Here is a 26619-nt window from a genome sequence, read left to right as displayed (position 1 = left end):
CTTTAGTAGGCAGAATTTCAAATAATTTAGCACAAATGTTAATAATAATGAGATGGTGTGTGGTATGCAAGAACCATATGGCTTGATCAAAGGAAAAGGTCATACTGTAAGGTCAAAAGCAAAAAAATGGTCTCAAACAGCTTGTCCACACCATAACTCTATCACTATCTGGTGGAATTTCAAATAACCTGGTACAAATAATCAACATCATGAGATGGCATATTGCGCACAAGAACCGTGTGGCCAGGTCAAAGTTCAAGGTCTTAAGATCAAATGTAAAAAAAAATGAACTTAAACAGCTTGTCCACACCGTAACTCTATCATAAGCCAGTGGAATTTCAAAAAACCTGGTAAAAATCATTTTTTTATGTTCAACATCATTAGGGGGCATGTCACATGCAAGAACTGTTTGACTAGGTCAAAGTCATACCTCAAGGTCAGATGTGACAATGGGCTTGACATGTTGCCCTTGGGTATCTAATTTGTTTTTTGATACACAGCTATGAAATTTGGACCATGTGCACAGTTCAGATGTAGAATTTAACTTTGATATGAGCTAGCCTAGAATAGACCAAGTGACCTACTTTCTTGTCCTTTGATGTACAGCTGTGAAACTCAGTTTTAGATGTACAATTGAACTTTGATGTCAGCTGACCTAGATTTTGACCTAGTGACCTTCTTTCTTAGTTTTTTTCCATTCAGCTATAAAATTTGGACAATGTGCAGATATTCAGATGTGGAATCCAACTCTGATATTAGATGACCTAAATGTTGACTTAGTGACTACATTTTGTTTGATGTACAGCTTTGAATTTAGGTTAAGAATATATTTTGCCTCCGTGGTCGAGGGGTTAGAATCGATGACTTCTAATCCAGTTACCTCTCTGGCATGGGTTTGATCCCCGGGAGATGCTTTGGTAGTTAAGCGCAGAGGAAGGTAGTCTAGTACTGGTGTAACTCTCCAGGAACGATGGTTAGGAAACTACCCGCCTATATGACTGAAATAATGTTGGGAAAAGGCGTAAAATGAAATAAACAAACAAACAAACATATATTTTGCATGAAGTATTGTCTAGTACAACTGAACAACATTGTCTAGTAAACAGATGGTCTTGGCTAGTAAAGTCTGTTTGTATCTGGTTCAGCTGGTCTAGTTAAAAAATTCATCCAATACATATTATTTGAAACTCATCTTGCATTATTTTGTAAATTTACGTATATTTTTAGACCAGTTTGAAAATCCAAAGTCTATTTTTAGCCATTGCGAATAATTTAGATAGGAATTTCTGATTAGTTGTTGCATTATGTAAAGTAGAAGGAGCTGTAAATAGTAAGTTTTTGTCAAGCCATTTTGCCGAGAGCTCAACATAAATGTCACAATGGTGGTTTGGTGTATGTGCGTGCATGCGTCCATCAGTCCGTCTGGATTATGCTTGTCCAGGGCCTAATTGTCAGTAGTAGGCAGAATTTCAAATAACTTAATGCAAATGTTGACAGTAATGAGACATCATGTCGCGTTCAAAAACCGTATGGCTAGGTCAAAGGTCAAGGTCATACTTTAAGGTCAAATGCCAAAAAATGGTCTTAAACAGCTTGTCCACACCGTAACTATCACTAGCTGGTGGAATTTCAAATACATGTAACCTGGCACAAATAATCAGCATCATGAGATGGTGTGTCACTACAAATTTCCTGTAAAAATATGCCTCATTGTAAACAAAGTTGTAAAATGAGACTAGCTTCATTAAAATCATTAAATGTTGTTTGACTTATTTGTTGCAAAAAATAATAACTGAAGGGAGGTTTGTAGAAGGTATGGTTACTTTAAAATTGACACTATTAAAAGTAATAATGAATCTGAAGTGTACAGTATTAGATGTTATATACTATGACTACATCAATACTGAACATACAGTAGTGATTTAAAAATGGGGTATAAAAAATTTGGGTCCTGTTAAAATCAGGTCAGGTCTAGTGAACTCTTTTGGCTACTAGGGCCAATGGTCCAGTGGTTAACCCTTGGTCTAGTGACCAATATTGTTCAAATTCTTTAAAAAAAAAAAACCCTAGCTTTCACTGCTTACACAAATAAAAGTCTTTCCTAGGGTGAGTGCTTTAAGGCCATTGGCCCCCTTGTTTAGTAACAATGCCTCAAGGTCTTCGTAACCTGTAGTGAGCACAGCTTAAGGGCCGTTTGTCTGTTTTCACAACAAGTTCTTTATATTGAACTGTCTGGTCGACCTACTCTGACAAAAAAACAAAAAAAAAAGAAATAAAAAAATGTCCATTCATACATAAGGAATTTCTGGTCAGCTCTATATCTTTTGAACTGATTGAAAAAAACTACTTGGCAGACATGTTTACCATAATAGGACAATGTGTAGTGTGCAGAACTTCCTTAGGTCAAGGTCACAGTCATTACGTATGAATTTCAAAATTTTGTGTCCACTCTGTATCTTTTGAACTAAAACTATTTGGCAGAAATGTTTGCTTTTAAAATGACAAGGTGCAGAACACAGGTTTGGGCTTCCTTAGATATTATTGTATTGAAGCTACAATGCTCGGAGCTTAGATGTTTGGCTTACATAGCATTGCCTTATGGACCTCTAGGGAATTATTGGTAATCATGGCCCTGTGGTCAATATTGGCCCTCCCTGCACTTTTTTAAATAGACTAAAAATTGGAATACATTTAATTGATATTGTGCATCTACAATGCCCAGAGCTTAGATATTTGGATGTAACATTGCATTGTGGACTTTAACAAAATTAATATTAATTTTTCCCCCTTGTGTCAGTTTGTCCTGCCTCAGTGGTCAGTAATTACAGACTTGTACATTGTAAGATAAAAATGCCCAAAGCCTAAATATTTGGCATGTTGCATTGCACTGACTGTGGACTGGACCTCAACAAAACTGATATAAATCATGTCCTTGGGTCTATATTGGCCCTGCCCCTGGTTTGATTGATGTAGATTTTTATAGGAAAACATGATCAAGTCTAATTGTAGGAAACTACAATGTCCTAAGCTTAGGTATTTAGCATGCAACATTGATCATTTGACTTCTACAAAAGGTGCATAAATCACAACCCTTGGGTAGAAATTGGCCCCACCCCTGGGGTCATTTAGTTTATGAAGACTTCTTTAATAAAAAATATCTTGATCACAGAGCTTAGATATTTTGCATGTAGTACAAATTTGTAGCCTAATACAAAAGTTATAAGAATACTGACCCTGAGGTCAAAATTGTCTCTGCCCTTAAAGGAACTCCACTGATGTCTATAAGCATAAAGATATGAAATTTGAATTGTTTATATAAATCCCCAGGGGAACTTAAATCAGAAAGATATACAAAAAGTCATTAAGAAATATACTCAGAGATAAATTGAAAATCGTATTTTGCATTAACATTGGCCCAATTTGAGTCAAAAGCGATTTCGATAATTTTTCACAGTGAATGATCTGATATTTTGCACATAAGTTATTGGTCAAGACCTACAACAAACGGAATATCAGTCTTGGAAAAATATTTTCAGTTCCATCATGTCAAAAAACATCAGTGGAGTCCCTTTAAAGTTTGAAAAGGGATCATCCAAGTTCAAAAACTAGGTCACACTGACCAAGTATGGAAAAACCTTGTTAACACTGCAGAGGCTACTGTTTCGGTCTAAATGTCCTGGAAATTGGTCAAAATGGTTGTTCATATGATTTCAAGCTCAAGTTTGAATATTGGTCATCTGGAGTCAAAAACTAGGTCATGCAGCTCAAATATTGAATAGTCTTGTTAACACTGTACAAAGGCAGTATTTTCAACCCAAATGTCCAGGATATTGGTCAGAAAGGGAGTTACTTGATTTCTAGCTCAACTTTAAAAATGGTCTTCTGGGGACCAAAACTAGACCACAGAGTCCAAATATGGAAAATCTTTGTTAACACTATAAATGTAATACATTGTATGTTCAGTCCAAATATCTTGGAATTTGTCACCAAGGTTGTTCAAATGGTTTCTAGGTCAAGTTTGAAAATGGGTCATCTGAGGTCAAAATTAGGTGACAGCCCTTAAATGGAAAAATCTTGTTTAATACTTTTGCACTATTTCAGGTGCAGATATAAACATTTTACTATCAGATAAAGATTATGGAGGGTATATTGTCCACCTTAGCTGTGATCTTATCCTATTATAATTTATCATTATTTAAAAGGCAATGGAACTAGGTCACTTATTCAAAAATAAAAATCAAGTGAATCCACATAATTGAGTATCATAATTTAAAGTCCCAATGCAAGATCCATTATCTCTAGCATGGATTTAAATTAAATATAGCTGTCTGTGAACTTAGAAATCCTTTAATAAACTACATGTATAATACTAATATAAGGTGGTAGAAATCTTTTAATAAACTATAATACTAATGTAAGGTGGAATACGTAAACAAAGGGCATAAATAAAACACATCAAGTGGGTTTACTGTCTGTATTAAGCACAAACTGTCTATTGGTATGGCTCCCATTCAGTAGACAACTATGTTTTGAAAACTGCATGACATAGCCTTCAAATTTGTGTTATTATGACATTTCTGGATTATTGAGGGATTTGGTTTATTCTTGATTTTTAGGACAAAAAGGACATATTGAATGACATTCTCCCTTTGCATTACAGTCTCACTTGCCCATGCGACCACGTGTATTAAGCGACCACTTTAAATTTCCCCCGATCATTTTCTCTCTATATCTTTTATGTATTAAGCGACTTTTCCTCAACGGGACCAGCGACCGCTAATTAGTAAACTAATTGAGATCAATCTTTTCATTGAACAACCACTTTTACCTGTCAAGAAATTGTGTTTCTAGAGAACGCCGTCTCGTAATGTCACAAGTGTCAACAATCAAAACACAACATATAAATGTGCGAAAAACTTTTTCTCAAACCGTTTTAGCGTATGCAAATGAAGTTATGTATACGCGTGACGTGTATTATCCAATAATATCGAATAAACAATGCAATGCTCCGCCCCTTCTGAGATGGTGCATACCCTTCGCTTGTTGACGTTTAGACTGCATTCAATTGACCTTGAACTTGACCAGCAATTAAATTAATCAACAATTAGATGTAGTTTGTTTATTTCAAATGAAATAATGCACAACAGAAAACATCTTCACTTATTAGGTGTTGGAGACAAGGAAAATCAACGGAGAAGTTAAAAAATTCTGGAAAAATGTCAAACATGTAAGCAATGGATCAAAACTGTTTTGTCAATAAATATCAGAAAGTTATTTTTTACATAAGATCGGAGCATTCTAATTACTCAACATTGATATAAATGAAGTTGAAAAACATTCCCACCTCAAAAGAAAGATGTCATTTATAAATTTTGACTTTTATATCATGCTTTGTCTTAAGAGACTGTTTCATTAAGGGCGGTCGCTTAATACACGTGTGACTGTATAATGCATATTTGGTAATAAGAAATAGCTGTGAGTGTTGGCTCTGCTTGCATTGGCTATTGTTGAAAACCTAATTTGTGGGCATTGCTTGTGTCATGTCATGCTTGTTAAGTATATATTTTGTTGATATGGGCCAGAGGCCAAAATCAAATGAATCTATTGTCATTGTCATTGGTTTCGGATATACAGGTTATGGTCAAAGTGACTTTGATTCATTTTGACCAATATTGTCGAAATTATGACATTTTCCAGAACTGATAACTTTGTACATGCCAGAGCATAGATAGGATTTCATTATCAGTCATAACAAAAGTTACCTGCACTGTTGGGGAATTGAATCTGGGTGTCCCGATTTACAGTTTGGGTGTCCCGATTTACAGTTCAAGGTTCTACCTATCTAACTGGACGGTTCAATACAGGAATGATCCTTTAGTTGACCTTAAATAAAATTGCTCCAAATGGTTCTGGTCAACTAAACAGCCAGAGCTAAAAAAAAAATAGGAAAACCTTTAACGACATCTCCTACTCAACCATTTGGTAGATTTATAAGGCATTTCACCCTATCATCAGGAGTCAAAATAAGGTCCCATTTCCATCCAAAATGGCCTTTTTTTCCCAATTTGAAAAAAAACAACTCCAAAAGCAGCCAAAAATATCAAACTGTTGCAACTTCTGAGAAAAATTGCACTATTTTAACTTGTTTTTCAAAAGAAGTGACAGATTATATAATTATACACATGTTAAAAAAACTTTCAAGTCATGTATTAGGTATGTTTTCAACTTTTTAGAATTTTTTACAAAATATCGAATAATTTTAGCTGAACAAAAGGTTGCCAGAGCTTAAAATAGAGAAAAAAAACACCTGTAAACAACATCTTCTGAGCCACCAGGTAGATCTTGATAAAATTGTACAGCAATGATTGCTAGGAAATCCTTAGAAAAATTGCTCAATTGTTTCCTGTCAAAGAGGAATATCCTTATAATTAAATCTTGACCATGTAAACCATATACTCTGGTGAATGATAAAGGCCATCATGACCCAATGATGGCTCTCTTGTTGCTTAACTTTAGTGGAAAGAAAGCTAATGTTGTTTGTATGTTTGCAGGTTTTTTCAGAGATAGAAGATCTGACAGAGGCTCATCAAGATATAATCAGGGAGTTAGGAGAGAAACTTTTATAAACGGGGTAAGTTCTATTTACAGTATGACATGTGATAAGAGGATGTGATTTATCTCTACTTAGATAGTTTGCAAAGCTTGTATAGTGCACATTTATAATAACAGTGATTGTAAAATAATACCCTTATTATTTTTTAGCTCATTAATACGAGGAAAAACTTTTGTTCTCACCGTGGCATTGCAGTCACACTTAGGTTTAGCTTACTGTGTGCAAGTTGGTATCTCCAAAACTACTGGAGGGAATGGGTTAAAACTTCACAACTTTGTTCATTGTCATAACCTACATGATAGGCATAGATTCCATAATGATAACTCTGAGTCACCTTTTTTACAGAGATATATGAGAATGGTTGAGTAAGCTGTCTTGTTAACCCAGCATTAGAAAGATGTTTCTTGATATTTTGCATTAACTGTCTGTCTGTCCTTTTGTTTTCCTTTTTGGGGAAACTCTATTCTGCAGGCTGTATAAAGGATTATATAATTGGCAATAGATAAAAATAAATGATTGGTGATTTCAGTGTTCAGATAGATACTGTGATATTCCATCATATACCACCTCCTCTTACACTCCACCTAGTGATACATACAGGGACTATGTGTCCAAATACAAGGAGGTCTGTACTCTTCTCTATACTCCCCTTGCATTCTACCCCCTCTGGTGAATGGGATGCTCCAATGTCCAAATATAGGAATACTTTATTGTTCAAATATAGGAATACTTTATTGTTCAAATATAGGAATACTTTATTGCAGGGTACAGTTGTTATACATTCAGCATGAATACAAATAGTGAAAGTATTCATTTAATGTATGGTAATGGTCAATTTCCTAGCGATAACAATAGGCAATGATAATTATAAACCATTGGCAATGATATTTATAACCATTGGCAATGATATTTATAACCATAGGCAATGATAATTATAATCATAGGTACTGATAATTATAACCATTGGCAATCATAATTATAACCATTGACAATGATAATTATGAAGCTGTAAATGATATAATTTAACCCATGGAAGATATATATAAAAGAAACTTTTATGACTATTTGTATGGAGCACAGTCTTGTTAGCTTAATAGGTAGAGCGTTTGACTGTGAATCAGGCGACTCTGGTTTCATTTCCAGGTGGTGCAGGTTTTTTTTCCTTGTGATTGGTTACTATTATATGGTCATACCACTGCTCCAGCATGTACTGAAATTATCAATTCCTTGCCAAAGTGAAAGCTTCAGTACTTGTAAACTGCTTGACAGTCTGCCCAGGAATGATTCAGTGGCTAAACTATGTTCTGGTGAATTCAAAATGGCTTACTGCCATGATTCCAAGGGTAAACTACCACCACCACCACTATATTTAAGGTCCATGCGTTTTCAAAAAAAGAAATAATCTGTTACATGCAATTGTATAGTATGACCTCAAATTTGGTGATGGTTTGTTACTGTTCTGTTCTACAAAGATAAAATTGTTTTAAGTCTTCAAAAAACTACAATTAATGTTCTTGATTTTACATGGTACACTCTTACACTATTCATTTTTAGAATCTTTTGTCAGATATTTTGTTAATGTAATTGTATGTGATAAAACATATTCCATTACTTAATTTATGTAGTAAGAAGTAAATCAGAGTTCCAGATAATTTTATGACACTGGGGGTAATTACCCCCACTTTTCAGAATGTGGGGGTTAATTTAAATATATCATGAATCTACAGAGTAAGATTAAAGGACTTATTCTTTTTTTTAATGAACCATACTTTAAAAATGTCAATTTAGCTCTACGTTTTTCGACCTTGAAGCAACCATGACCTATGTGTGTATCAATAAATGCTTGCAATTATAAAGAAAATAGAACAATATATTTTATTAAGCGCCTACGCAATAAATACGTAATTAGACTGGTTTACAGGAAGAAAAATATTTGAAAGTATTTTGATGGGTATTAATTGGAACATAGATACCCAGTCAACTGTTAAACAGAAGCGGAAATCAGCTGTTTTGAAAATGAAAGTACACACCCAGACTTCCCGAAAGTTGAAAAAAACTGTCAGACATTCGGTCTGACAAACCATAAAAATCTGTCGGACCGAAACGAAATCTGTCGGACCAAATAAAATTGATCAAAGAATAACTTGTGTTTGTATTTCTAAGACACTTTTTTTTTATTTTTTCGCCGTAAAATTCGGCACATTCCTTACAAGTTACAGCGCATTTTCATCTCCTCCCTATCATACACCAACGATTCACTGTCTTGCTTCTATTTTTCATTAAATTTTGTCTCAGGTCTTTTCTTTTTATCCTTTTACTGCTGTTCTGCGCGTTCCTCTGACGTAGTTTTTTTATTTTTCCAAGGTTTGGCTCCTTTAGCGACGCCATTTTGTATACATGCGGCTTGGATAAAAGCCGGACAGTCGGACCGATCCGGAATAAAAACTCGTCGGACCTGATCAAAATTTATCGGACATGTCCGTCGGACCGACGTATTTCGGGAAGTCTGCACACCATTCTTTGAGTAATTAATTTACAGCGTGCATAAATGAACGCAACAAATTGGTAACCTTGTGCATTTTTAGTTGATTTTGAAGCTTAAAATACGCCGATACACACGTTATCTGGAACTCTGGTGAATTCTTTATTGCTATGGTCGTTTGAGTGTGACTTATACATGCTCACACCCATCATAATAGTGAATGAGTATGTAGTGAATACCCTATCTGTATGTATATAACAGTGTCATTCCTAGATGGGTTAGATAATCTCATGTCAGAAATGATTATTATCACCAGATCATGTGTTGCTGGTTATCCTTGGTCTGTAGGTTCAAGGTCAATATCTTTTAGAGGTCAAAGGTAAAAATAGGACTAAAAGCAATATGTTTCAGGCAAAAGCCAAGTTTTTACCTCAAGAGTCAATGTCACATATCTGTCACTAAACATTTGTTCCTGTGTTACATGTCATACAACAGGGACATCAATATTATATTGATTCAACTTACAATGTATTGATTGTTAATTTACCACTTATAAAAGTTCATTATTCAAAATGTAGATGGTACAATAGACAAGTTTATAGCTACCTAACTATCAAATCAAAGCTATCAAATCAGTAAATTTTAGCTAGCGTTATAGTGTCATTAGATCATCCATTTTCCAAGATTTTATCAGAATTTGCAGTGAATGTTAATATTTAAAAGAAAGCTGTCATGATTTGAAACAAGTATTTCTCATTTTCCCAGTTATTAAGAAAGTGTTGTATTTAGATGTTGTTGTTATATTTCAGTCCTACAATGATTATATGAGGGAGTTTGTACACAGAGCACCAGCCCCACCACCAATGCCACCATATGGACCACCTGTAAGTTATACATACAGTCAACAAGTTGTTGGGTGATATAGCTAAATTATTTATAGAGAAAATGGTAAAAAACAGTAAATAAATTCCACCTAAAATGAAACAGATCTTTAGTTTTATTATGCCCCCACAAAGTGGGGAGCATATAGCGTTGCACTTGTCCGTCCGTCCGTACGTCTCAAAATCTTGTGAACGCAACTCCTCTTAAACTAGATGGCAGATTTTGCTTAAACTTCCAGGGATGAACAACCTTAATGTGAAGATGGTAGTAAAGGAAGGAATTTTCGCTGCGACCAAATTTAACAGAATTATGGCCCTTTGTTGATTTTTTCACTATATACTATGTAGAAATTTTGTGAACGCAACTCCTCTTAAACCGGATGGCAGATTTTGCTTAAACTTCCAGGGATGAACAAGCTTAATGTGTAGATGGACGTAAAGGAAGGATTTTTTGCTGCAACCAAATTGAACAGAATTATGGCCCTTTGTTGATTTTTAACCAGGTTTTCAATTTTGAAAATCCTGGTTATTAGATTGGGGTATGGCGGGCGGATGGGCGGGCGGGCGTCAAACGAAATTGTGTCCGCTCTGTAACTCTTCAACCCTTTGAAGAATTTTGATGAAACTTCAGACAAATGTTTACCACATCAAGATGACGTGCAGAACGCATGTTCCGCATGGCTGGCTCCAAGGTCAAGGTCACAGTGACATTAACATTGAAAATCCTGTCCGCTCTGTAACTCTTCAACCCTTTGAAGAATTTTGATGAAACTTCAGACAAATGTTTACCACATCAAGATGACGTGCAGAACGCATGTTCCGCATGGCTGGCTCCAAGGTCAAGGTCACAGTGACATTAACATTGAAAATCCTGTTTACATGATTTTAACTTGATTTGGCAGTCAAAGGTCATATCATCTTTTTTTAAATTATTCTCATTTTTAACCAGGTTTTCCGAAGGAAAAAACTGGTTATTAGATTGAGGTATGTCGGCGGGCGGGCGGACGGATGGGCGGGCGTAAACAATTTCTTCTGTGCGCAACTCCTCTTACATTTCTCAATGGATTTTGACGAAACTTTTACAGAAGCTTTGTCATCAAGTGCCCTGGCGCATATTGTCGGGGTTTTATGATTGGATAATATTTGACCTAATTATGGCCCTTTGTTTTTTTTCCTTATATAGAATATATAGTGAACAATTTCTTCTTTGCGCAACTCCTCCTACATTTCTCAACGGATTTTGACCAAACTTTCACACAAGCTTTGTAATTAAGTGCCCTTGCACATAATGTCAGGGTTTTGTGATTGGATAATATTTGACCTAATTATGGCCCTTTGTTTTTTTTTCTTATACAGAATATATAGTGAACAATTCTTCTGTGCGCAACTCCTCCTACATTTCTCAACGTATTTGGACCAAACTTTCACAGAAGCTTTGTTATCAAGTGCCCTGGCGCATATTGTCGGGATTTTGTGATTGAATAATATTTGACCTAATTATGGCCCTTTGTTTTTTTTCCTTATACAGAATATATAATGAACAATTTCTTCTATGCTCAACTCCTACATTTCTCAATGGATTTTGTTCTAACTTTCACAGAAGCTTTTCATCAAGTGCCCTGGTTATAGTGTCGGGGTTTTGTGATTGGATAATTTTTTACCTAATTATGGCCATTTGTTTTTTTCACCCAAACAGAATATATAGTGAACAATTCTTCTGTGTGCAATTCCTCCTACATTATTCATGATTTACGTTGCACATAGTTACATTTTTTGTTGCTTGTATTTGTATTTCAACTTCAACATATTTATCTACAATGGTGATAATTGAAAACCTGGTTTCATGGCATTGCCATGTTTCTTGTTTCACTTTATACCATATGTTGTCAGTGGGAGCATCCGTGTCCTTTGGACACAGTTCTAGTTGAATTGTCTTTTACAAGACTAGTGTACAGGAAGAAACATAAATTGAACAAAGTTGTCAGATTTTGAAAAAGTTTTATGCAACAGAATTTTAGATAATATTGAAATTGATTTTGATATGTTTCCTTCTTGTCTGGGGACAACCAACACTAGCGGTTAGTACCATAGTAATTTTTAGCCCAATCAGGAGTATGTTACGCCATTTTGTCTTGTTGATTATGGTAAAAGGATAATTTTTGTCAGAAATACATGGTGAATAGAAGAGAAATATAAGCCAACTGGAATAATATTGTAACTGTTTGTTAGTATTTAAAAGGTATTTACATAGTTTTATGAAATTTTATCAATGAAAATTTTTTTGATAACAGCTTGAACATTATGTTTATTAATAATTAAGCTGTCATTTGGATAAGACAAGACAGCTTAACATGTCAGTAGTAGCTTGACCTATAATATTATGTCCAAAATTTCTTTTTGCATTTTTTCGACAATGCAAACAATGAATTACTCATTTAAATATAAATATATATTGTAGCCTCAAACATATAGTATGGACCCTATGGCACAGTACCAGAGTTACGATCATTCACGAGAATATCAGATGCCTCCTCCAGATTACAGCCGATCTCATTCCCCTCCTAGATCTAGATCTGATAAACGCTCAGTAAGTACATATATATACTATCATTACTTTGGTTTAGTTCAATATCATCCGTGCCCATTTAATGAATTGTCTGTGTGTTGTATTTGAGCTTTGCTGCCTTAGTGTATATTTTACAGGGAACCGTTTCGTTAGCACAAATGCGAAGAGACTTGTTATGACATGGAAAATAATATTGTAGAAAATAAATCTGGAACCCTCATTTATTTACATGTGTTAAGTAAATTGTAAATAAACTTGCAGTTATTTACCAAGTACAATAAGAAATGAGTGAAATATAATTGACATTTTCTTTCTGGATAAGTCAATATTTCAGAAATTAGTTACAGATGTTTCTTCAACATAAATGTTGAATGTTAACAAATGACACTCCCCAAATTCTTTTATGCCTTTAAAGTGTGATATTTGATTAGTGATCATTGTAAAAAAACAACATGTCTCATGTGAGATTTTCTTATACTTTCCTGCTGAATAGCAATATACTAAAATTGATAGTGAAATAATGAGTGTAGGACAAAATCCCCCCCGGACGAAAGCCCCCCCCCCCATCTAAACATGACAAGGTGGACAAAAGCCCCCCATGAAATTTACACATAGGACAAAAGCCCCCCCCCCATCAAAATGTTTATTTATAGTGTATATATTGAAGTGATAACAAAGTATATGATAACAGATGAAATAATGCATGCATGCGATACTGAATTCATAGCTTTTCATATTTTCATATACACAACAAGGGTCAGAAGAGTAGTAATGTTTAATCACTTTTGTAAAGGATCAAATTAATATCCTTAGCACTATGTTTCCTACGTGTGATGTCCAAACATATCTTTTAAACACATAAAAAACACAACTTTAATACACTATATGTTATACACTATATTGGGGGGGGGGGGGGGGGCTTTTGTCCTATGTGTAAATTTCAGGGGGGGGGGGGGGGGCTTTTGTCCACCTTGTCATTTTTAGACCGGGGGGGGGCTTTTGGCTTTTGTCCATATCCCTGAAATAATATCTCATTGCTTTTATTGTCTTTCATTGTCTTTATTCCTTTAATGTTGTGTCACTAATGTTATTTGTCCATCCTTCATATGGTTTTGCTGTATGTCCATCCAATTTTGTGTAGGCAATCACTTGGATAGATTAATGGATTCTCTAATAATTTACACAAATGTCAACCTCAAAGAGAAGGGTAAAGGTGTGGAAGAACCGGAATTGTAACTCAAACGTCAAGGTCATACTAAGGGGTCAAAGAATATAAAACATGCAGTTATGCTTGTCCAGGCAGTAACTTTACCATAAATTTATGCATTCTCATATAATTTAATACTGATTTAAAACAGTTTTGCACAAAAGAAATAGACTTGTAGTTTCAAAGGGTCGAGGTCATACATATTGGTCAAAGGAAAACATTGGGCATTTTTGGTTGTCTTGTCTGTAATTTTTCCAAAGATTTTTGTACTTATATAACTTGGACAACAGTTGTTTACCCCTTTTAATTAACTTGTTGCTGTTAGTGGGCTTGGCATGTTGCATCTTGTTATTTTATAGAATAAAGACATAAAAAATATAATAAGAAACATAGTTCATACATGTACTATAAAACTATTAACAATACATTGCTACATTGTTGCTTCTGTTATTTGATTTTTCATTGTTATATTGAATTGTTCCAACTTCAATTCATGATAGAATGCTTTCATCTATTGTACATTTTCTTGGATTTCTATTTTTTTTCCCCTGAAATATTAAAGAGAATTAAATTTCTCTCTTCAGAGTCGGGATGGCTATGATAAATACGAAAAATATGAAAGTCGCTACACATCATCAGGAAATGTATGTACCTTTTTTTTTCTTTGGTTTTATGACTACAGATTGAGTATTTTTTTTCAACCATTATAACAAAACATTGTTACCAATATATAGCTTTCTTATATAGATGACACAAAGTAACAAGGTATACCCAATCTGTAGTACAAAATAGATGAACAGAACTTATTTAATTTATTTCAAAATTGATAATTTATTTAAAAGTAGTCCATATACAAAAAACATTTAAGGTAAATGATAGCTGTTTTCTGTCTTGAAATATTGAAGAGTACAATAGATGGTCACCATCATTAGTGTTCATTTTACATTGTTGCTTGTTTTATTTTATCGTAACATTTTATCCAGTAATATTCACATATTTTCCCTGAGCATGAAGCATAGTTACGCATGCTTTATATATTTACTGTTAATTTATATGTTCAGATATGGTAACCTTACACTTTAAAAGTTATACTGTTGCTGTAAACTAAATAGTGTAGGGACGGGCACCCGAGATCTTACACCACCAGTAAAGCTGGAAAGTCGCCATATGACTTCCATAGTGTTGATTTCGCTCAAAACAAAGTAGAAATTAAATGGTGCCCAATATTTTGCATAAGAACATTATCACAGCTCCTAGTTTGGTAGACAATAAAGAAAGACAGCTTCATCAAACATAATTTATGATGACTAGAAAGCTGTTATATTGAAGTTATGAATGTTTCATTTTATTTCCAGTATGATAGAGATGTAGAGGACTTTTTAAGGCGTACCACTGGAGGCAGTTCATCCCGCAGTCGTGATCACGACAGAGAGCGTAGTCGTGACAGGGAAAGGGAACGTGAACATAGGCATCGTGAACGAGAACGTGATAGTGAGAGAGATAGGCACCGGGAGAGACATCGTGAACGAAGATGAGAGTAGCCACTTTTTTTAGCAAATGTATGATTGGAGCGTAATTGTTATATTTTTTAATGACCATGAGTGTGTGCTAGCTTTATATGTGTGAATGTCCTTTATAGAGAGTATCAGAGTGTATAATGTATAAAGGGTATGTCGAGTCTACATGGAGAGATTAAAGTGGGTTTTATAAAGATAAATTATTTAGTGTACTTACAGATTTAATATTCTGTATAAGTTGCTGCTACCAGGTTGTTATTCAGTTACTTACTTTATTCACATTGTAGTCTTTCTCAATGATAGATTTTTTAAAGGTATCAAATCAACATGGTCCATATATAAGTTATCTTGAAATGAAATAATGCATTTCATGTAGATGAGGTTATTAATTTGATTTCAATTATTGGGATTACAAGTTTAAATACCTCTAGTTCTAATGACAATGGTAGCAGGAAGTTTTATAGATATATTCTTGTTAACTTGGAACAACAAGTTAGTTTTTTGTACAGTGAAAAAGATATATTTGTATAAATTTCATTTTGTATTTTAATTTGTGTGCTATATATAACATTATCAAAAGTCATATCATATAACATTTTTTTTTACACCATTTGTATATATTTGTGCATAATCATACACCTGATATCAAAGGATTTTGTCATTTGGGAAAAAAGATCATTTGATATGTTATCACAACACCATTTGAATTTTCATGAGATTGTATTTTAATTAAATAAATCTGTACTAATAGTTATAGTACATATATGAGATGAGTAGGTTGATGCAGTCAATGAAATTAATTTGTGCCTTTGTGTAAAACGGGCACACATTGAGATGCTACAATTTCAGACTTGGTCATATTTCTGTACAGAAATAGTAAATCCTGTGCTCTAGTCCCTAACTTGTTTGTGTTTGAGTATGGTACTGGCCAATCAGATGCTACATTTTCAGACTGGTTTTTGTATTCAAGTATAGTATCAGCCAATCAGATGCTAGAGTTTCAGACTGGTTTTTCTATTCAAGTATAGATTTAGCCATTTAGTATTTCTGTACATTATTGTCCAATCGGATTTTGTCATCTTAAGGCTGCAATTATATTTACAAATTATCATATATTGAGGTGTTTATTACTGCCAAAAACTAGATTTTACTCTTTGAGGGACTGCTTTTGTTGAAAGGTGTTGTAAATTGACATGCTTAATCATAACTATGGATAAATGTTGTCAGAAAAAAAAATAGATATGTTCATTTTAAGAAAGTAGACAGTAAAGATTAATTTTGTTATGATAGTGCTTTAAGGATAGTCTGAAGTTATGTTTCCTTAACCATTTTCTCCAAGATTGTGTATTTGAATACTATACTTATATTGTATCAATATTATCTTTTGTGGGACCTAGTTCATACTTTTCTTTTTATTTTGTGTTTTATTTCATATTCTTTTTTGTACCATAATTTGTAGTTTGTGTTAAACATTATTAATTTCATATTTTCATTATAGTTATATGTACATGTATTTCAAAATCCCCAATATAATGTCCATCTATTGTTGTTTATACATGAATGTAAAGTTAAATATAAGACGGTATTTTGTACAGTATTACCATTCATTAACATTCTGTACCAACATTCTGTAAAGCATTGCATTTTAACATTTCATAATTGTGCAATCCTCGTCATTTAAATGTCTGTCAGGTGATACAAGGTGAATGAGATACTATTTATATATTATAATAATTTTTGTTTGATTGAATGAAGACAGGAAAGCAATGTAGTAAGATACTATTGTATTGATGTATTATCACACCTGTTTGAGGGATGGACTGGATGTTTCTTTCATGAGCAATTGCTGGGCATGATAGATCATAGATGTAATTAGTAGACCACAGTTTGCCTGTTCATCAATTTGGAAAACTTCCTTTTTCATATCTAAAGATTAAGTTTTGAAGAATTGAAAATATTTGAGCATTGATCCATTTAGAGGCTATATAAATTCTTCATTTTGAAAAAAGAAAAAGAAAGCATATTGAACAAACATTATTGTTTATCTCTTTTGATAATTGAGGCACGTCACGACAAAACCAACATAGTGCGTTTGAGACCAGCATGGATCCAGACCAGCCTGCGCATCCGCGCAGTCTGATCAGGATCCATGCTGTTCGCTTACCAACTCTATTACAAGTAAAGAAACTGATAGCGAACAGCATGGATCCTGATCAGACTGGTCTGGTCTGGATCCATGCTGGTCGCAAACGCACTATGTTGATTTTGTCGTGACGCGGCTCATATATATTTGTGTTGGATGTTGAATCATTCCATAATATTGTATTAACACTTAGACGTTTTGTAATTTACTTTGTTGCTATATATAAGGGTAATTATCATGAAAGTTTGTTAATTTACATATTTTTGTGACTGTATTTACAGCAATAATTTAGGTAATAACTGTCCTGCACAGAACAATATGGAGATTGTAGATAAGCATTTTTGTCAAAACACATTTTAAATTTTCCTGTTTCATCCACAATTATAAAAAATATAGTGCCAAACGTACAATAAACGCATACTTAAATCTTGTTCTTTTATGTTTGTAATTTTCTTTTATCATTTTAGTTTTTATATTTTTCAACTCACAATGACATAACAGGGCATATAAAGCATGGTTTGTAGTATTTGTGTAATGATAATTTGATTTATTTTTTTTTATCATCATTTTTCAAGGCTTAGCTATGGGATTTTTTTACCCAGTCTTAAACGGTAAGATAACTCTAAATTTTCTTGTACAGAAATGTAAAGTTCATTATTTTTCATTCATATTATCGTTTATGACTGCGTTTGTAACAGATTTCTAAACTTTTTGTGGGTATTTACAAACTGAATGATTATGTATATGATGTATATAGTTTTACAAATTGGTTGTCATGATACATTATATAAGTAGAGTGGGATAAATCTCCCAGCCTACATTATTGTACAATGTTAACATAACTGATGTGGAATAAACACAAATTTATATAAAAAATGTGTTTTGTTATTGATAGAATCTACGTTTTATATCCTGTAACACAGGAAAGTGAAAAGAACACTGGAATTGTGCAGTAGTAAAACCGAATATGTACCATCATATTTTAGAACTAGTTGATAGGAACTAGGAACATTGATAACAACAATTTGTTTGATTGGTTTTTCCGTCACACCATAACAGTATAGGTCAAATGGCGATGTTCCAGCTTTACCGATGGAGAAAGACCTCGGATGCCCTTCAGGCATGAACTGGCACCGGAGTAGAAACACTTATGTTCTGTAATGGCTGGATAGCTTTCTCACATGAAAGAATTCAAAGTCCCTGGGATTCGAACACACAGTGGTGAGAGGCAAGTGGTTTGAAATCAATAACCTTAACGACACCCCTTTGGGCTTGTAAAGTTCCCAGATCGTAAGGCCATGAAGCAAGAGAAACAAAGATCCTCTAATACTCAAGTCTGGTAACAATCCATCCTTTGGTACCGAAAATGAACATGTTCTTCTCCATGTTTTGTTTTAAAAAAGATTTGAAACATCATATGTCCATAGTTCATTAAAAAAACATTCCAAGCATAAATGTAGTTTTAGCCAACACATCATTCCTTGAAGTAGGGAATGTGTGAACCAGCAAACTGTCAAACCAAGCATGAAGCTTATCAGGCAAATAAAATGTTCATTTATAGAAATATTGCATCCTTTTGTGCAATTACATACATGGAAATGCTGGATGATAGCTAAGCATAAAGAGCCTGATTTATTTAAATATTCTTGTGAATACTTTACTTTTTGTTGGTTATGGACCTGCCTAACCATGATCTATCCACAACTCAAAGAAAGTCAAATCTCTTTATCATGGCCATTAGTGACTGCCATGGATAAATTCCGATATAGAATTTATATAATTTGACCACATGACCTCTGAAGTGTTAACAGAGGTTGAGATAGAAGTAGTGACCTTATTTGATTCTCAACCCAGACAAACTTAGCATGCATGTGTATTTAAATTCAACAGGATTTTTTCAATGAAAAACTATTTTCAGAAAGTTAGCATTCAGACTAAATAAAATTGAGCTACATTTAGAACCACTGGAGACCTGTGTTGTCCAACAATTTTACCCAGTAACCTTGTTTTCGATTTACCTGTGATTAGCAGGTTATTAGCAGCATATTTAACACATTTATTTCAAATCTATCCAAACAAAATGATGTACAACACAGGACTATTAATTTATTAACATGACTTCTGTCTGTGACCAAGAGATACATTGTCATGTTACATATTTATGCAAAATTGTACAATACGTTTGCAAAATTATTATTGAAATCACTCAATGAAAGATGAACTGGCCGAACATAAACATTTTTATTCACTAAATAAAAAAATTCACCTTGACTTTGAACTACCAACCTTGTTTCAGCGTGTAACAGATCGATTCAATATGCCAAACAGTTACACATAAATATTTCAATGTATTCCTGAATGATACAGCCATGGACTGGACACAACCATTAATTCACATTATATTAAGGCTTTGGATGTTTAAGAGTGTGGCCTTTACCTTTAAGCTCGACCTGATTCTTGCGTGTGACACAGACATCATGTCAAACACATTCATGCAGATATTTATAGTTCATCTAGGAATGACAGAACCAATGACTGTACATGACCATTTACACATTTTTTATGAAAAAAAATCATATTAATATGAATAACTATGATCCAGAATAAGTTTCAGCTGAATACCCTCAGTAGTTTTGATGACTGATGCGACATGCAGGAATTTTGTCAAGTACAAGCCCACAAATTTTGTCAAGCACACAAAGGGCCATAACTCTGTCAAAACCCATGCTACAGTTATAAGCCTTGGATAATGATCTGGCCTGATAATGATCACATGTGATTTTACAAGCAAATATTATGAGTGATTGACTATAGTCTGTCCCATTAAAAATGGAAATGAACTTTTGCCTGGTATGAATTAATAAAAACACGTTGAATAAAATTTAAAACTTTTTTGTAAACTAAAAAAAAGTCACCCTCGAGATTTTTCAGGATTTTTCTCTAAAGTGTCTAATTTTCTTGTAAAAGCAAAGTTTCATTTCTCTACGGCAAATCTCTGTTGTTTATTTTCCGTAGCCATTGCCGAAGTACTCTTCATTTGAAGATGAACGGGAGAAAGCACGTGTCATGTTTCTAAAATGTACATGATGTTCTCGGGGTCGTTTCATGATTATTTTACAAAGCTGTATCTACAAGATGTAACAGTTTCGTTGCAATGCATGATAGAAAACTTTAAAAAATGAATAACAAGCAACAACTTGAACAAAATCATCGAGTCTGTGGAGTAGATCAAGAAATAGCACTTACTTTTAAGCTGAATAGAATCCCTTTTAGTTTCGAAATAGATCTTTATAAACGTCACGACGAATTCGCATTCTGAAGATCACTTCATTGCCAGTTTATATCCAGTTCCGTAGACTTTGAAACTCCTGAATGGCATGACATTTACACTTATGATGATCCAGATTTTTTCATAATCCGTCTCATTATTAAAACATTGTTCCATTTGTGCAGTTATCTGGGTTAGCAAATGAAATATGTAAATCTATCTATCTATCTCTGGATACTGCCAACCCCTCTTACGAGTGTTAAAGGCAGGAATTTAGTGCACGTCGGATTGTTAGTAAAAGGTGAAGAGAAAAGCTAAAAAGAAAAGTCCAAACATTGACATGCTTGGAAGGTGAGACTGAAAATGTATTCTAGTCATGGTTAAAATGTTAATAGTGAAACAAGATGATAAGAGATAAAATAGTTTAAAAACACTGGGAGTAAGACTAGTACTGCAAACCCACCACTGCCTGTTTGAACTGACTCAGGTTGGGCAGGGTGGCAATGTTACTAGGAAGTTTATTCCATAGTATAATGCTATGAGGGAAGAAAGAGTACTTATGGTAGTCGGAGGATACCTGTATTTGACGTAGGGATAAGGGATGCATATGTCTGGTTAATCTATGTGGGGTTTGAACATAAGTTGGGAGATTAAATGAAACACATCATAATCCAGTATGTTCCAAATCCATAATTCAAGAACGGCCCATAAATTTAGTTCGACAGCACAATGTTTATAACTAATAAAAATGGATTCCTGACGAAAAAACATTATTACGTCACCAATAATTTACGAAATATATGACGTAACAAAAATGCCTCGCGCTTTTTATGGATGATTCCAGTTGCGGCATTGGCAGAGGGCGGTTAGGCATATGTAACCTCATAAAGATAATTTTAAGCGAGATAAATTTGTCTTGATGGCATTTAAAATAATTTTTGTATACAGTACCCAGATTTTGCAGTAATTGTTAAAAGTACACCTTCAATTCATATATTAACAATAAAACTTTTGATAACATTTAAATAATTTTAAACACACTTAATGGCATGAATCTATATGACAGAATACCTCTTCCATTAATTCACATATAACCTTCGTTTTGACTTTATGTTTTTAAACTATTTTATATATTTCTCAGAAATAATTTCCCTTCAAATTATCTCGTTATTCAAGAGTTCTGTAAATCCTACTCTTTTAGCTACAAAATATACCCTATGCGGTGTTATTTTCTCTGAATATTTTCAAATTTTAGGAAGGCTATAATTATTTAGGACATCACTCTGTGTTTCTCTTTGACTCGATATCCCCTTCATATTAACATAGCTAGTATGTAACACTTTGAGTCTACAAAAAAAATTAACTTATTGTCCTTGATTAAACGCTCCAATTCAATCTTATTCTTAATAATATCAAACACTGCCGGTATTTCTGGACATTTTGTTAAATTATGAGACGGAAAATTAATCTGTATTTACAAGCTTAAAGTGTATAGGCCAACGTTTGGTTGCTCAAACTAGAAAGCATTTTTATATTCTTATAATTTACATTTTTCCTCGCACGCGAGTCTATGTTCTCTCATTAGCAAATGAGCTAGTTAATTAAAGTAGACACTGTGCAAAACAATACTAAACATATAGTAAATCAGTTCCCCTTTCTATATATTTCTTGTCAGATTTGCATGCTAATGCTATATATTTGTTGGCGATTTATACGTCAGGTTTCTGTTGTGAAAGTTAAAACCTACGAAAAGTTTTAACGCACGAACATCGCACCCGAAATAAGAAGGGTAACATATTTTTGTATCCCATCGGACCTGGTTAATTTAATTATTTTTAAATAGACGTGATACATACTAATGGACAGTATTCAGACAACTATAGAATTATGTTAATTAAACATTAGCGAAGAACCATTTTTTCAGTCTTCTAGCTAGTGTTTCTCGTTCCCTTACGACGCGTTGCGGTATTCAAGATAAGCGCTTGATTGAAAAACTATCTAATCAAATCACTTCATTGCTCTTTTTCACTTAAAAAGAATATAAAATACAACAGTATATCATGGTTACTATATAAATATTTGCGTGTCCCAATTTATAAAACGGTTACTGATATTTCACTTCAAATGATTTGGATTATTTTAAATAATGGTTTGCCAGTAAAATTGCATTTTTGACACAAATTTGTTCTCATTTTGCATTTTAATGATAACATTTAGTTATTGATCAATAAATAAATAAGAATAATATATTTTTTATAATTACCGAGTACATTTCACGCTTATTGTGAGACGAACCCTAAATGACGTCTGTATGGGCGCCGCCATTTTGAAATAACGTTAGTCAAGGTTACAACGTTAGTCAACGGGAAAAATATAATTTTAACATTTTGACCATATTACTGACTTTATGGAAAAAATGAAAAACATGCCTAGAGATATTGATGTCAGGATTAACATGACATTAATTTAAATGATTTCACTATTATATTTAATAAAAAATGGAATATTCAAATTTGGTGGGACAGACTATAGATATGAAGTTGTATAATAATTTTCTCACATAACTAGTGTTTCAGGGACGCCCAGGTGGGTAGGATAGCCCTGACAACTCACCAGATAGTGAAGCTAATTATAAGAGTACTTGAAAGTATGGATGCAAGGTGATTTTCTAGTTCTGAACAAGAGCACTGCATGCATTGTCAATGCTCATCTATAAAGGGTAACCACTATCAATATCTATTTTTCATAAATATTGCAAGTTTAAAAAGGAGTTGTAAGTATTGCTTTTAGAATAAAGTCCCTTGTGTTACAGCTGTGCCTCGTCATGATTATCAAGTACATTGTATAAAAAGTTTCGAGTTGAAAGCTTTGATAATTTTGAAATCGCCCTTCTAAAAGTTAAAATGGGGGCTTACCGGTAACTCTAAATACACCTTTAAAAAAACAACAAAAAAACTGCCTTGTCATTCCATGATTTATGTTGTTGCCTATCATACTTTTGAAATCATTCTACATAGGCAATTTTTACTAAAATTCATCGTTTAAAAGGAGCATAACTCTAATATATTGCCAACAGGATAATGAACCTTGTTTTACAACTGCACCTTATGAAGTTTCACACTGATATCTTTCTTACTTTTTCAGAAATATTCTAAGTTAAAAAGGGGCGTAACTTCATATATATAACTTTCAGAATAACTCCTGCTGTCTTAACAACTGTGCCTTGTTAAGATGAACAAGTATTCCAAGTTTCATGTGATACCTTTTACAGTTTTGAAATCTTTATTCTAAAAGAAAGTCTTATTAGAGTTGAAAAGGGGTAAAACTCCAACAAGAGCCCGGTTTGAGCCGGGTGATGCTCCCCGAATAGGTTTTGGACACAGGAAAGTACACCTCTTGTAGTTTCAGAGTTATGTCCCTGGAAAAAGGTCAAAGTGCAATAATTCCAAAATTAGGAAAAGCAGAGTTACTGTTCTTTGCACTGCACTTCTAATCACTGTTATCTATCAACTTACAAAGTTTCTTGTTGATATCTCTTATGGTTTCCGAGTTATGTTCCGGACAACTTCAAAAAGTAAAAATAAACAAATGGCAATAACTCCAGAATTAGGCAAGGCAGAGTTATGATTCTCATGCACTGCACATCTACCCATTGAGATCTATTCACCTACAAAGATTCATGTTGATATCTCTTATAGTTTTACAGCTATGTCCAGTACAAGATTTTTCTAAAAGGGGAGATAATTCAAAAATGAGGCTTAACAGAGTTATGGTTTTTTGCACTGCACTTCTACTCAATGAGATCTATCTACCTACAATGTTTCATCTTGATATCTATTATAATTTTAGAGTTATGTTCCGGACAAAGTTCAGTGTTAAAATTAACAAAGGGCAATAACTCCAAAATTAGGACAAAAAGAGTTATTGTTCTTATGCACTGCACATCTACCCATTGAGATTTATTCACCTACAAAGTTTCATGTTAATATCTCTTATAGTTTTGGAGTTATGCCCCGGACAAGATTTTTCTATAAGGGGAGATAATTCAAAAATGAGGCTTAACAGAGTTATGGTTCTTTTGCACTGCACTTCTACTTAATGAGATCTATCTACCTACAATGTTTCATCTTGATATCTCTTATAGTTTAAGAGTTATGTTCCGGACAAAGTTCAAAGTGTTGAAATTAACAAAGGGCAATAACTCCAAAATTAGGTCAAAAAGAGTTATTGTTCTTATGCACTGCACATCTACCCATTGAGATCTATTCACCTACAAAGATTCATGTTGATATCTCTTATAGTTTTAGAGTTATGCCCCGGACAAGATTTTTCTATAAGGGGAGATAATTCAAAAATGAGGCTTAACAGAGTTATGGTTCTTTTGCACTGCACTTCTACTCAATGAGATCTATCTACCTACAATGTTTCATCTTGATATCTCTTATAGTTTTAGAGTTATGTTCCGGACAAAGTTCAAAGTGTTGAAATTAACAAAGGGCAATTACTCCAAAATTAGGACAAAAAGAGTAATTGTTCTTATGCACTGCACATCTACCCATTGAGATCTATTCACCTACAAAGTTTCATGTTGATATCTCTTATAGTTTTAGAGTTATGCCCCGGACAAGATTTTTCTATAAGGGGAGATAATTCAACAAGAGGGCCATGATGGCCCTGAGGTCGCTCACCTGTATATAGCCCCCGTCCCCCGCCCCCTGGCCCAATTTTTACCCAAGGGCTTTTATTTGTTTATTTGAACAGACTTGGTAGACACCCATAAGAAGATGTTTCATGCAAAACATCTAAGTTCTAGCTCATTGGGTTTTTTAAAAGAAGATTTTTTAAGTTTTTACTATACACATATAGTTAAAAACAATGACATCCCTCGGGCAGGGCCAGTTTTGACCCCTGGGCTTTTATTTGAACAAACTTTGTAGATATTTACTTAAAGATGTTTCATGATTAATATCTAAACTCTAGTTATTTGGGTTTTTTCAAAGAAGATTTTGCTATGTATATAAGGAAAATCAATGACCCCCGGGGCGGGGCCAGTTTTGACCCCAGGGCTTTTATTTGAACATACTTGGTAGACACCCATTAGAACATGTCTCATGCTAAATATCTAAGCTCTAGCTCTTTGGGTTCTTTAAAAGAAGATTTTTTAAGTTTTTACTATATGCATATAGGGAAAATCAATGACCCCCTGGGGCGGGGCCAATTTTGACCCCAGGGCTTTTATTTGAACAAACTTGGTAGACACTCACTAGAAGATGTTTCATGCCAAATATCTAAGCTCTAGCTCTTACTGTTCTTTAAAAGAAGATTTTTTAAGTTTTTACTATATGCATATAGGGAAAATCAATGACCCCCCGGGGCGGGGCCAATTTGATCCCAGGGCTTTTATTTGAACAAACTTGGTAGACATTCACTAGAAGATGTTTCATGCCAATTATCTTAGCTCTAGCTTTTTGGGTTCTTTAAAAGAAGATTTTTTAAGTTTTTACTTTATGCAAATAGGGAAAATCAATGACCCCCTGGGGCGGGGCCAATTTTGACCCCAGGGCTTTTATTTGAACAAACTTGGTAGACATTCACTAGAAGATGTTTTATGCCAAATATCTAAGCTCTAGCTCTTACAGTTCTTTAAAAGAAGATTTTTTAAGTTTTTACTATATGCATATAGGAAAAATCAATGACCCCCTGGGGCGGGGCCAATTTTGACCCCAGGGCTTTTATTTGAACAAACTTGTTAGACATTCACTAGAAGATGTTTTATGCCAAATATCTAAGCTCTAGCTCTTCTGGCTCTTTAAAAGAAGATTTTTTAAGTTTTTACTATATGCATATAGGGAAAATCAATTACCCCCCAGGGCGGGGCCAATTTTGACCCCAGGGCTTTTATTTGAACAAACTTGGTAGACATTCACTAGAAGTATTTCATG

General features: G+C 33.9%; 1 protein-coding gene across 5 annotated transcripts in view; it reads left to right on the top strand.

The window, feature by feature from the left end:
• The window catches only part of LOC132738979 (YTH domain-containing protein 1-like), a 37507-nt gene extending 19222 nt beyond the window's left edge, over positions 1 to 18285 (top strand). For 4 of the 5 annotated variants that reach the window (XM_060726618.1, XM_060726615.1, XM_060726616.1 and 1 more), the window contains 5 exons: positions 6552 to 6631; positions 9905 to 9979; positions 12435 to 12563; positions 14334 to 14393; positions 15105 to 18285. In XM_060726618.1, the coding sequence (XP_060582601.1) occupies positions 6552 to 6631; positions 9905 to 9979; positions 12435 to 12563; positions 14334 to 14393; positions 15105 to 15284 (524 nt within the window). In that variant the 3' untranslated portion in view covers positions 15285 to 18285. The remainder of the gene's footprint in view (positions 1 to 6551; positions 6632 to 9904; positions 9980 to 12434; positions 12564 to 14333; positions 14394 to 15104) is intronic. The other variant, XM_060726614.1, reaches the window with a different exon arrangement.
• Positions 18286 to 26619: the final 8334 nt, after the last annotated feature.

The sequence above is a fragment of the Ruditapes philippinarum genome, unplaced genomic scaffold (assembly GCF_026571515.1).
Source record: "Ruditapes philippinarum isolate M1 unplaced genomic scaffold, ASM2657151v2 ctg2655_1_1_1_1, whole genome shotgun sequence".
NCBI classification, from domain to species: Eukaryota; Metazoa; Mollusca; class Bivalvia; order Venerida; family Veneridae; genus Ruditapes; species Ruditapes philippinarum.
This window is presented reverse-complemented; position numbering and strand designations above follow the sequence as displayed.